At 41.5% G+C, this 14,295-nt stretch overlaps 1 protein-coding gene across 1 annotated transcript in view; it reads left to right on the forward strand.

Annotated features, from left to right (window-relative positions):
* ilvbl (ilvB (bacterial acetolactate synthase)-like) overlaps positions 1-14,295 on the forward strand; it is a 104,591-nt gene that overhangs the window by 40,463 nt on the left and 49,833 nt on the right. Inside the window, exon 6 of the mRNA XM_063038597.1 lies at positions 10,179-10,278. Coding sequence (XP_062894667.1) covers positions 10,179-10,278 — 100 coding nt within the window. The remainder of the gene's footprint in view (positions 1-10,178; positions 10,279-14,295) is intronic.

Below are 14,295 nucleotides of genomic sequence, written 5' to 3' on the forward strand. Positions count from 1 at the left end.
ATTTCCTGACACTATATTCCATCTGCCACTTCTTTGCCCATTCTCCCAATCTAAGTCCTTCAGTAGTCTCCGTACTTCCTCAAAACTACCTGCCTCTCCACCTATCTTTGTATCGTCTGCAAACTTTGCAACAAAGTCATCAGTTTCATCACCCAAGTCATTAAAATAGAATGTATGTGTCCTACTTTGTTGCATTTTCTGTAAGTTTCACCTTAAAACCTGCATAGGTCTGGTGTATGTGAGCCCTTGCCATAACAGTAACATAATTGAGTCTTTCTGAAGGGTCTCGGCCCGAAGTGTCGACTGTACTCTTTTATGTAAATGCTGCCTAGCCTGCTGAATTCCTCCAGAATTTCGTGTGTGTGTTGCTTGGATTTCTGCAGATTTTCTCTTGTTTGTTTGGCTAAGCAGGTTTGTGTTTAGACATTGCATTTTGGTCACACTCACTTTCATTCCTGACTACAACTTAATTACCACTATGTCTGCTGTTTCCATTGTTACACTGATTTCAACTGTTCTTTTAAATGTGAGTTGTGCTTCAGTTAGGAGATGTTTCTGAACGCTTTCTTGTGAGGTGCCACAAACTAAACAATCTCCTAGTGTATCATTAAGCCCATCACTGAACTAACAATGCTTGGACAATTTCTTCCATTCAGCCGATCAGCTGAAATGGAATCCTCTTCATTTTGATTGTGCTTATGAAACCTAAAGTTTTCTGCAATTAACAATGCTTTCAGATCTAAGTGTTTGAACAGAGGCCAATCTGTGATCAAAAGAGTGAGAAGACGTAGCTCACTCAAGTTCACCGAATAAGTACATAAAGCATCGATTCACAACAGTTTTGATTTTGAACAGTGGCCATTCAGCAATTGGAATTGATTGGCAAGAACAAATAAAAATAAGGCAGGGGCAAGCAGAGCGGCCATTGTTTGAGTGGACAGGGTTAGAGTGGTTATTTGAGGCTTTAGCTATTCGAGGCTTCAGGGGAGGTGGGACCTGTACAAAAGAGACAGTTTGCATCTGAACTGGAAGGGGACTAATATTTTAGCAGGAAGGTTTGGTAGTACTGTACGGGGGGGGGGGGGTCGTGGTTTAAGCTAGAGTGGCAGGGGGATGGGAACCAGAGTGCCAGGACAGATAGAGGGGAGGTTGTGGAAACAGATGTTGTTAAGACTTCTGTCAAAGTCAGGAATCAAAAGGCTGAGCATGGTGTGACTAGTGTTCTGAGCTGCATATATTTCAATGCAAGAAGTATTGTAGGAAAGTTGGATGAGCTCAGGGTATGGATCAACATATGGAATTATGATATGATAGCCATTGATGAGACTTGGGTGCAGGAGGGACAGGACTGGCAGCTCAATATTCCAGGGTTCCATTGTTTTAGATGTGACAGAGCGGGAGGGATTAAAGGAGGAGGGATGGCGTTACCAGTCAGGGAAAATGTCATGGAAAGCTCATTCAGGATGAACCGAAGATCTTGTCTAGTGAGGCCTTATGGGTGGAACTGAAGAATGAGAAAGGTATGACCACGTTAATGAAGCCATATTATAGCCCACCCAACAGTCCATGGGATTTAAAGGAAAAAAATTGTAGAGAGATTGCAGACTGTTGCAAGAAACATAGATTGTTATAGTGGCTTTCCACTTATTTATTGGTACTCCCATACTGTGAAAGGACTTAGATGGGTAACAATTCTGAGATCACAACCCTGGAGGTCCTGTCCTTTAACTTAGCACCTAACCCCCTGAACTCACTCCAGAACCTCGTCATTGATACCTTAAGTTTCCTTCTGGGTCTGGTAAGATGGCAGCTTGTTTGATCACAGGGGCTTCTTTGGGGTCAACAAAAGGTGGTATTGTTCTTTTTAAATGTATTTTTATGATCACAAGGTCCTGCTGGACATTAAAAACTTAAAGTACTGCAGGTCTATCCCATCAGCGAGTTGCTCATTGGTGGAGAAAATGAAGGCACTGCACATCGTGCTGCTGCCTGTATCAAAAGAGGTGTACAGTCTAATAGTGGGTAACTATCTTGGTGGCTTTTCTTGTGATCATAAGACTCTTTTGGACGTTGTTAACGTGGAATGCCATAAGATCGATTCATTGATTTATTGGCAAAGAATAGGGGAGGACACCGGTAGAGCTGTGTGGCCTTGGTCATAGTGAGGACTAGGTTTCAAGCCATGGTATTGCCAGTTTACGCCACCAGGACAGAGGCATCCGAGCCGGTGCACTTCACGAGAAGCAATGTGTTGCAGTGTCCAGGCTGGAGTGGGTGCTGCCCCCCGGTGTTTGCTCGGCAGAAAGCAAGCTGTATCGTGGTTGACTGCAGATGTCTGTGGCATTCATAGCTCGGGTCTGGATGTTTTGTTTTGTGTGGCTCTATCTTACTGACATCTTTAGTTGCTTGCTATCTTGTACGTGCTATGTATGCTTTGTGCTGTGTGTGACTGTTGGTACTGTAGTTTGCACCTTGTAACACTGTCTCATTTGTCTGTATTCATGGATGTTCATGTATAGTTGAATGGCAATTAAACTTGAATTGAATTTACCAATACATAGAAATCCTGACAAGAGCGAGTGATATTTGATCTTCTATTAGGGAATGAGACAGGGCAGGTGATAGAAGTTTGTGTAGGGGAACATTACATCTAGTGATCACAACGCCATTGTATGTGTGTGAGGCCTCCATTGGTCAGAGTTGGCCAGGGATATTGCATCTTAGCTGTCTAGATATGGAAGCCGAGGAAGTATATTGGAGAGCAAACTGTTGCCCAAGTTACCCCTCTCCACACATCTGATCAAAGGAACGGTAGAGACCGATACAGTTGGTACCAGCAGCGTCGCAGGAGTTGCCAGTCAACATTGAACTCAACGTAAAACTGCCTTAGGGACTCCAGCTCTGGACTTTTCCCTCGGGGTTTACTCCCGAAGCCTTCCCCGTGAGTGGGTATAGCCACAAGGCAACAGAGTTTTGAGATCAGAGTTTTCCTTCTGGATGAACTGCCAACCACGGCTGATGAGCCCCATCTGCCTGAGGCAACTGGTTTTACGGCGCCAGTAACCCACCTTTGCCCCTTCTCCTGTCAGTAGAAACGGTTCCGCTGGACTAAGTAGCTGAGACACACATGAAAGCCAGGAGCTGGACTTGGTTGTCAGAGGCTATTTGAGGCGCATGCTATTGGGAGCTTTGAATAGGTAGTGGGAGCTTGTCTCCATTACCACCCTGGCTATAACAACCTTAAGAAACCATTAATGCCATTCGTTTCAAAGTAAATATGCAAAAAGATAGACCTGGTCCGTATGTTGAGATTCTAAATTGGAGAAAGGCCAATTTTGATAGCATCAGAAAGGATCAGGTAAGTGTGGATTGGGACAGGTTGTTTTCTGGCAAAGGTGTACTTGGTAAGTGGGAGGCCTTCAAAAGTGACTTTTTGAGAGTACAAAACTTGTATGTGTCTATCAGAATAAAAGGTAAAGATAGTAAGTGTGGGGAACATTGGTTTTCAAGAGATATTGAGGCCCTGTTTAAGAGAAAAAAGGAGGGGCATAGCAGGTATAGACAGGCAGGAAAAATGATATGCTTATAGAGTATAAGAAATGCAAGGGAACACTTCAGAAAGAAGTCAGGAGGGCTAAAAGAAGGTATGAGGTTGCCCTAGCAGACAAGGTGATGGAGAATCCTCAGGGATTCAACAGATATGTTAAGAGCAAAACGATTGCAAGGGACAAAATTGGTCCTCCGGAAGATCAGTACGGTAATCTATGTGTAGAGCCAAAAGAGATGAGGGAGATATTAAGTTGATTTTTTGCATCTGTATTTATGTGGGAGATGGACGCAGAATCTATAGAAGCGAGGCAAAGCAGCAGCGAGGTCATAGATTCTATACAGATTACAGAGGAGGAGGTGTTTGCTCTCTTGAGGCAAATTAATGTGGATAAATCTCCAGGGCTTGACAAGGTGTTCCCTTGGACCCTGTGGGAGGCAGGTGCAGAAATTGCAGGGACCATTGCAGATATTTATATCATCCTTTGTGATAGGTGATGTACCAGAATATTGGAGGATAGCTAATCTTGTTCCGCTGTTTAAGAAAGGGTCCAAAAATAAAGAACGAAATTATAGACTAGTGATCCTAACATCAGTACTGGGAAAGTTATTGGAAGTTTTTCTAATGGACCAGATATATGACTATTTGGATAGATGAGGACTGATTAACGATAGTCAGCATAGCTTTGTTTGTGGTAGATTGTGTCTAACCAGTCTTATAGTTTTTCAAGGAAGTTACCAGGAAAGTTAATTAAGGCAAGTCAGTGGATGTTGTCTGCATTGATTTTAGCAATGCATTTGACTTTGTGGGAGAAACCAAAAAGTAGTAGTAGATGGTTGCCTCTCTGACTGGAGGCCTGTGACTCCTGGAGTGCTGCATTCTGGGTCATTAGTTTGTCATCTATATCAATGATCTGGACAATATGTGGTTAACTGGATCAGCAAATTTACGGGTGACACCAAGATTGGGCGTGTAATGGAGAGTAAGGAAGACTATCAAAGCTTGCAACGGAATCTGGACCAGCTGGAAAAATGGACTGAAAAATGGCAGATGGAACTTAATGCAGATAAGTGCGAGGTGTTGAACTCTGATAGGACCAAGGTCTCACGCAGTGGCACTGAGGAGTGTAGTAGAACAAAGGGCTTTGGGAATACAGGTCCATAATTCATTGAAAGTGGTGCAATAGGTAGATAGGGTCAAAGTATTGAGTACAGGAGATGGGATATTATGTTGAAGTTGTACAACACATCAGTGAGGCCTAATTTGGTGTATTATTGACAGTTTTGGTCACCTACCTACAGGAAAGATGTAAATAATGTTGAAATAATACAGAGAAAATTTACAAGGATGTTGCTGGATCTGGAGAATCTGCGTTATAAGGAAAAATTGAATAGGTTAGGACTTTTTTCTTTGGAATGTAGAAGATTGAGGGGAGATTTGATAGAGGTATTCAAAATTATGAAGGTATAGATAAGGTAAATGCAAGCAGGCTTTTTCCTGTGAGGTTGGGTGAGACTACAACTAGAGGTCATGGGTTAAGGGTGAAAGGTGAAAAATTTAAGGGGAACATGAGGGAAAACGTCTCCACTCAGAGGGTTATGAGTGTGGAACAAGCTTCCAGCAAGCTTGATTTCAGTGCTTAAGAGAAGCTTGGATAGGTGCATGGATGGCAGGGTTATGATCTGGGGGCAGGTTATTGGGACTAGAAATGGTTTGGCACGGACTATGAACTGAAGGGCCCGATTCTGTGCTGTACTTCTCTATGACTCGATGTTCCTGCATTACATTCATGATATTAGCAAACATAATTTTGGCTGGTTAGGTTGGAGTAGTTAAACCTCTAAGCAAACTGTATGCTTTTCCACCCATTGCACTCAGCAACACCAGCAGTCATTTTTCGTAGGCTATTTTATTTGCTTCAAAACACTGTTCAATTCCTTCAGCATACATCATCTAGTTTTCTGTTGTACAATTGAAAAGGAGCGAGCCATTTCTGCTTTTATTTATTTATTATTATTATTATCATCCGGTACTCACCTTTCATGAACCCCTGGCCACGTTTGTGCTTGTTAATTTCGTCCGTTTTCTGCCTTTGATCTGGGCCGACATTTATGTGCCGGGCGGCACCTAATTAATTAGCTTGTTTATTTCAGCTTTTTTCTTAAGGATGTGCTGAGTGCCTCCCGGCTACCGCTGGATTCTTCGCGAATCGGTAACTGTCCGTGGCCTGGGGGTTGGGGTGGTGGGACACAGGGGTGTCACCTCGTCATCGATCAGGGCAGGCAGGTCATCATCTTCTATCTCTGCCCGCCTCGATGTCGAAAGTTGAGGTTCGTCGTCTGATGTGGAAGGCTTGAAAAACGACAGTATGCTTGACTGCTGAGCCTCGCGCATTTTTCTATCATACAGTTCTTTGTAAGGACTCAAAACAAACTTGCAAATATCCCCTAAACCTACATACCCTTTCAAAATTAAAGTCATACTTTATCATTACTCATTCAGTTTCGATTGTTATCCTTTCCTCTTCCAATTGCATCAGCTCTTCATCTATCAGTTCTTGGTCATGGGATGCCAAAACCTCTTCAACATTATGTTCGTCAGCTTCCAGAAGCCAAACTCACTTTGTCCTTGCTTCGTTCACCACGATCGAAACGCTTAATTATGTCTAGTTTTACTCTAAGTGTAACACCCTTACGAGCTCTTTCAGGCTTTTCTAATACCTTAGAACTCATCTTGCTAACAGCTGCTCACAGGCACGTGTTTAAGCAATGCAGGCAAGAATGCCGTTCCGAATCCGGGGGAGAGCAGCTGCTCGGGGCGTGCGCTGATTTTTTATCGCGCGCTGATTTTTTTCTCGCGCTGAGTTTTTTCGTAACAGTGAAAACACCTTCTGTTAGCGAAAACAGGGAACTAATGTAGGTCTTTTGTAACAGTGAGGTTTCGAAAGCGAACGTTCGAAAAATGGGGGACACCTGTACATACACCCACCCCATTCATGGTTAATAAAAATACATAGTATCGTACTTAAAGGAAAAGCACAACAAAGTGTAGTAGGTTACAAAATTGTTTAAGGAAACAATGATCGAGTGATTGAAAGGTTTATTAAGGAAAGAGAAATTAGGGAGTAAGACACAGCAGGCCAGAAATATATATAAACGGACAAGTGGTTATTAAGATCGTTGTTAAGTTGATTTTAAGTTTTCAAAATTCAAAATTCCCTGGATTCAGGGGAAATTTTCAATTGTTTGAAAGCAGCAATTGTAATTCTGTTGTTCAAAAAGGGAGGAAGACAGAAAACAAGAAACTACAGATTACTCAGCTTAATATCCGTCATTGGAAAAATGTTGAAAGTTTTTTTTGAAGGTGTTATAGGAAGACACCTAGAAAAATTCTAGGTAAACAGACAAAGTCAATGTAGTATTGTGAAAGGGAAATTGTCTGATCGATTCATTTAAGTTCTTTGAAGAAGTAACTAGGACTGTGGATAATGGGGATATTCTATACTTGAATTTCCAAAGGCTTTTGATTTTAAAAAAAATGGTTCAGAAGGTAATGTATTGACATAGATAGACGATTAGTTGGATAACAGGAATAAATGGGTCTTGTTCTTGTCTGTGAGATATGATGTGTTATAATGATCAGTGCTGGGATTTCAATATACAGGTTTCCCCGGCCATCCGAAGGTAGAGCGTTCCTATGAAATAGTTCATAAGCCGAAATGTCGTAAAGCGAAGAAGCAATTACCATTTATTTATATGGAAAAATTTTGTGAGCGTTCGCAGACCCAAAAATAACCTACCAAATCATGCCAAATAACACATAAAACCTAAAATAACAGTAACATATAGTAAAAGTGGGAATGATATGATAAATACACAGCCTATATAAAGTAGAAATACTTCCCTACAACGATTGCCTGCACAGATCTCCGTAGTGAAAATCTCACGCAAGCGCTCTCGGCATAAAAGCGCTCTCCAGTAACCTCTAAACTACGAAGCTGCCAAATCTACCAAATAACACGTAAAAATACACAGCCTATATAAAGTAGAAGTAATGTATGTACAGTGTAGTATCACTTACTGGAATTGGGAAGACATCGAGCACACTGATGATGGTGTGTTAGACTGAGTCGTTGCAGTCTGGGGTGGTGCAGTGGCCCCCACCCTCCTGGCCGCCGACCCGATACATTGCCGATCCGATACATTGTGCTGATTTTTTATCGCGCGCTGAATTTTTTTCGTAACAGTGAAAACACCTTCTGAAAGTGAAAACAGGGTAGGTCTTTCGTAATAGTGAGGTTCTGTAAAGCGAATGTTCGAAAAGCAGGGGACAGCTGTACTGTAAATGACTTGGATGAAGGAGTTGAAGATGTGGTTGCTAAGCTTCCTGATGAGTTAAAGATGGATAGGAATTTAAGTTATGAAGAGGAAGCCACAAAATGATCCAGTTTGGTTATATGAGTGGTGCAGTTGCGATACATGGAGAGAATGAACAAAAATGTGAAATTGTCCATTTAGTAGGAAAAATAGAGGCCCATTATCCATGCTATCTAAATATGAGAGATTACAGACTGTTGAGATGTAAAAAGATCTGGATAACCTAATTCATGATTTGCAGTAGTTTAGTATGCAGGTACAGCAATTTGGAAAGCTAATAGGATATATTTTGCTAGGGAAATTGTTTATGAATGTAGGGAGAATGTAGACTTTAATGGTGTACAACACATGTGAAATGACTTCTGGAGCATGTGTACAGTATAGTTCTCCTTAATTAAAGAAAGTTTTAAATGCATTGAAAGCAGTTTGGAGTAGGTTCACTAGACTGGTACTGTATCTGGAATGGGAAGGTTGGGTTGGATGTACTAGACTTCCACCCTGGGAATGTGGGAGAGTAAGAAGGGATTTGACAGGGCGAATATGGAGAGGGTGTTTGAAACATGTCTAACAATCGTAACAGTTCTCCAATTATAGTTTCTGTAGCACCAGTGTTCGCTTTGTTAACTTTTCTTTTTAAATATCCATGGAAACATGTCAGCTTTAGGCCATAAGGCCATAAGTTATGGGAGCAGAATTAGGCCATTTAGCCCATCAAGTCTGGTTTGTCATTTCATCATGGCTGATCTGTTTTCCTCTCAGCCTCAATCTCCTGCCTTCTGCCTGTATCCCTTCATGACCTGACTAATCAAGAATCTGTCAAGCTCTGATTTAAATATACCTAATGACTTAGCTTTCACAGCCACCTGTGGCAATGAATTCCACAGATTCACCACGCTCTGGCTGAAGAAAGTCCTCCCCATTTCCTTTATCAAAGGACGCCCATCTATTCTGAGGCTTTTTCCTCTCGACGTAGACTCCCCCACCATAGAAAACTTCCTCTCCACATCCACTCTGTCGAGGCATTTCAATGAGGTCAACCCTCATTCTTCTGAACTCCAGTGAATAGAGGCCCAGAGTCATCAAACACTCTTCATATGACAAACAAGAAAAAATCTGCAGATGCTGGAAATCCAAGCAACACTCATAAAATGCTGGAGGAACTCAGCAGGCCAGACAGCATCTATGGAAAAGAGTGCAGTCACTGTTTTGGGCCAAGACTCTTCAGCAGGACTCGAGAAAATCAGTCTTGTCTCCAGTCTTGCCAAATAATTAAATAACTATTATAATTATATAATATAATATATATAAATATAATAAATATAATGTATTATTAATAAATAGTTAAATAACTATTCCTCTTGTGGAATCTAAAAAAACTAGGTGCTACTATTTAAAACTGACATGAGATGCAGATTTTTCTTAGGGTTTTAAGTCTTTGTAAGTCATTGAGGAAAAGTGCTTTAGAATACATTCAAAACATATTTCACATATTCTTCTTAAGCAAGGGGGGCATGGTGTAAAAGGTTACCATGCGTCAGTGGAAACATAGAGTTCAAGTTGCAATTGTCTCTTATGATGTTGAATAACAGAACAGCCTACTCCTGCTCCATTTCACATACTTACATGTATATTTTCATTTAAGTTTGCTTACAATATTTTGAAAATTTGCTCAGTATTTAGGGACAGATGTTATATTACATAAAACTAATTTTGGACCTTGGCCCTTTTGATAAATTGCACAATTGATAGTCATAATGTAGGGTGTATGTGGTTTCATTATTCACCATGTAGACTGATTGTTCATACAGTCAAATAAATACCCAATGGCCGGTAGTATTAATGGAAGTCTTCTGCAGGAAGGTGAACAACAGGAATTCTGCAGATGCTGGAAATTCAAGCAACATACATCAAAGTTGCTGGTGAACGCAGCAGGCCAAGCAGCATCTATAGGAAGATGCGCAGTCGACGTTTCAGGCCGAGACCCTTCGTCAGGACTAACAGTTAGTCCTGTTAGTCAGTTAGTCCTGACGAAGGGTCTCGGCCTGAAACGTCGACTGCGCCTCTTCCTATAGATGCTGCTTGGCCTGCTGCGTTCACCAGCAACTTTGATGTATGTTGCAGGAAGGTGAGCCTGTTTGACATTAAAGGGGACGCGTATGTTTTACTTTGACTGTTGGTGAGAGACGAATTTTAAGACACAAATAAGGTTCCTTGTGTGCAACAAAAATCACTTATCTCACTGTTTCATTTCTTAGGTATCTTCAGAACCATCTACGTAACCTGTTTGCTGGAGCCTGGAATGCAAGAGATGTGTCGCCTTTGTCCGTGGATTTTCCCATGGCCACAGCTGCAGAGGTAAATTTTTGCAACTTGTTATACGCTGTATGGAAGTTAACATTTATGTGGCATCAAAAGAATTGTGCCACTAACAAAAAAGTAGATCAGTGATTTTTAGTAATAACTAGTTCAGGTCTCTTTAAATCTTTTCTTAAATTGACATGATTTTTCAAAGGGATCAAAGGTACATTTAATGTCAGAGAAATGTATACAATATACATCCTGAAATGCTTTTTCTTCGCAACCGTCCATGAAAACAGAGGAGTGTCCCAAAGAATGAACGACAGTTAAATGTTAGGACCCCAAAGTCCCCCCCAGCTCTCCTTCCTTCCACGTGTAAGCAGCAGCAAGCAGCAATCCCCCCTCGCCCCACCAGCAAAGAAGCGCATTGACACCCGCCACCAGGCACTCAAGCGTGAGCAAGGCAACAGAAAAGACACAGACTTGCAGTTACTCCAAAGGCTACATTGTTCACCCGGCATTCGACATACCACAGGCTCTCTCTCTCCCTAATAAGGGAGAAAGAAATGTCTCCATTTCACAGCGAGAGGGGAGACATGACAAACAACTCGCTGGTTTACAATGTTAAAAGTCCACCACATTGCTTTTTTTCGAGCTCTGTGCCCAAAGATCACAAGTCTCTGGGCAGACAGCCACAGATACTGTGACTCCCCCTGACGACATACGGGTCTCCTGTTGTGACACCGACCCTCGATCCACCCGTCTCCAGAGCCCCGAAATCCTAGGCTTCCAAATCCAAGCCAGACTCTTAGGCCGAGCCCTTGGGTGCCAAACAACAACGGCCAGTTATGAAACCCCGAAAGCGGGTCCCATTCCTGCAAAGAATCGAAGTCAGTGTGTAACTCCAGGTCAGGGTCTTCAAAAGAACCCTGAAAAGGAAAAATAGAGATATTAAAGATGGAAATAGAGCTGTTTCTGAAGATGCAAGCAAAGGAGTCACCGTTTAGTGCCATCTTCACTCCGCTCCACCTTCTTTTACTGTAGGGTGAAATGGCATTTGGCACTCAGTGATGGCTTCAAGTTTTTCTATTGAAGGGGTAGTTGAGATTTCACTCATTCACTGGCAGTGTAATTTACTCATTACTTGAAAAACATTTTTACCTTCTTAGTATGACACAGAATGGAGCCAGCGTGGTCCTGTTAAGCCAGATTGCTCCGTTCTGCCTTATCATGACCATCTTGGCTCCCAATAGAGCAATTTTATCAATCTCAGTTCTATCTTCCATATTTCCTTGCGACCTTTCTCTTTTACATTTTCGTCAACTCTGCATTTGACTTATTTTTCTTTTACACCTACCTATATTAATGGGTAATTTACAGTAGCTAATTAAACTATCAGGATGTCTCTAGATAAATAATAACTTATTTATAGAGCACTCTTAATACAGACTATGTTGTTTAAAGTACTTTACAATAGGGTAAAGTGCGAACATGAAAATAAAAGACAAAAAGCTGTTGGTTAAAAGCAAGGTTAAATAAATAATTTTTGAGCTGACATTGAAGCTTCAACTGAGCCTGCAACCCTAGTTTCAGGTATTGAATTCCACAATTTAGGAGCATTGTCAAAAAAGCTGACCTGCCAACTATCTTTTGAGGGAGATTGTTTAAATTTAAGAGGCTGGTGGAAGAAGACCTGAGAGCTTGAGCAGGATTATAGAACAGAAGTGATTCCGTGATGTGCTATTGAGAGCTTTAAAAACAAGTAAGAGAACTTTAAAATCATTTCTAAAATATACAGGAAGTCAATGCAGAGTAGCTAGGATGGGAGTGATATGCTCACTCATCCTGGTTTTAGTTAAATGTCTAGCTGCGTCATTCTGAATGAGTTGGAGTTTGTCAGTACATTGCTTTGGAAGGCCAGTAAAAAGTGCATTGCAGTACAAATAATCTGTTCTCGGGCTTCCAGCTGGGTACAGATATCATTTACAATCTATGTTTTGATGACAAACTCTGCCACCTTCATCAGGGATGATGATTGGTTAGTCCACATCCAATCAGGTTTCCACTCTCCCATTTTGCTGACAATCAAATTCCAGTTCTTACTTGGAGCGAGACCTTCATCTTTGTTAAAATTTGTTGCCAGCTATTGCTGATTTCTACATGGAAGACTTTGGGTAGAGGGCTCTGAGTTCATCGTCCTTGCGCCCCAAATGCTTCTCCAGATATGTCAATGACACCTTCGTAATGTGGCCTCATGGACTCCAGGCACTCCAGCAGTTCCACAAACATCTGAACAGCACACATTCAAGCATTCAGTTTACTATGGAGATGAAGAAGAATGGTTGCTTCCCATTCCTGGACATTCTAATATGATGGAAACGGGATGGTAGCTTCGGACATGGCATCTATCGGAGACCCACTCATATGGATTATTTCTCAACAGTAATAGCCACCATCATCTCCCAATGTAGAGTGGTTCTTTCTACTTTGATTAACCGTGCTAAAACGGTTTCAGACCCGGAGAGTCTCCCTGAGGAAATACGACGATTACGCACGACATTCCTACAGAATGATTACAAGGTGAAGGAAGTCAATTGGGCCTTTAAAAGGGCCAACGGAAAAAAACAGGAAACCTAACAATGAGGAGGAACCCGTCGATACCGTCTGTCTTCCCTATATTTCCACTGTTCCCAGAAGGATTGACAGGATCCTGAAGAAATACCGGATGAATACCATCCACAAACCCGTAAGGAAGCTCAAATCACAGCTTATGCGGTTCAAAGATGACTCAGGACAGCTGGCATTTACAGGATTCCCTGTGAGTGCGGAGCAGCGTATATCAGCCAGACGGGACACACGGTGGAAACCCGCATCAAGGAACATAGGGGATGTATCCATTTGTGTTACCAGGAGAAATCGGCAGTAGCAGAACATTGCATTTGCAATGGCCATAGGACTGACTTTGACAGCACTAAACTACTGTGCCACACCAATGGCTTTTGGGACCACCTGGTAAAGGAAGCCATTGAAATAAAATTAAAGGAAAAGAATTTTAACAGAGACGAAGATCTCGCTCTAAGTAGAATTGGAATTCGATTGTAAACAAGGTGGAAGAGTGGAAACCTTATTAAATGTGGATTAACCAATCAGGAGGGACGGCTATAGATGTATAAAAACCACTGGACTAGACATGCCCAGGCATCATCCCTGATGAAGGTGGCAGAGTTTGTCATGGAAACGTCGGTTATAATCAATACCTGTACCTGGCTGGAAGCCTGAGAAGAGTTTATACGTCATATACAGTGGGAAAGCACTGGATCCTTTTTTGTATTGCAATAATCTAGTCTATTCAATATAAAGGTGTGAATTAGTTTTTCAGCATCATTACATGGCAGAAATGGATGTACCTTTGCAGTATTTCTTAAGTGTAGAAATGCTGTTTTGGTCACTTTCTTTATGTGGGATTTAAAATAAAAATCTGATTCAAGCGTAACACCCAGGCTTGTTACTTCTGATTTTACAAGTTCCCAAATTTATCAAGATTTTTTTTTCTTTTGGCTTTGGGACCAACCAAAAGTATTTCAGACTTAACTTCATTTAATTTTATGAAATTATTGCTCATCCGTTTACTTATTGCAGCCATACCAGAAGTCAGAGAAGATAAGGTGTTATCATCATCAGGCTCCACTGAGACATACAATTGTGTGTTATTTGCATAACTGTGGAAATCAAGCTTAAGCTCCCTAATAATGTCTCCTAAGGGGAACATATATCAGGAGAAGAGGAGGGGACCAAGACAGCTGTGGGAGAAACCCAGAGCACCTGGTGGAAACTCACGTGGTCGCAGAAAGAAAATGCCAACTCCACATGGATGACATCCAAAGTTGCTGTTGAACTCAGGTCTCTGGAGCTGTGAGGCAGTAACAATAGCTATTATGACTCCTGAATAACACATAACAGGTCCAACAGTCTATTGAATGGTAGGATTTGTGTAAATCCTGTCTTCCAAGTTAATTTCATCATAAATCTTTCAGTTGAAAGATAAATTCTTCTCATACTGTCTGTTTGTGTAGA

The sequence above is a fragment of the Mobula hypostoma genome, chromosome X2 (genome assembly GCF_963921235.1).
Source record: "Mobula hypostoma chromosome X2, sMobHyp1.1, whole genome shotgun sequence".
NCBI lineage: Eukaryota > Metazoa > Chordata > Chondrichthyes > Myliobatiformes > Myliobatidae > Mobula > Mobula hypostoma.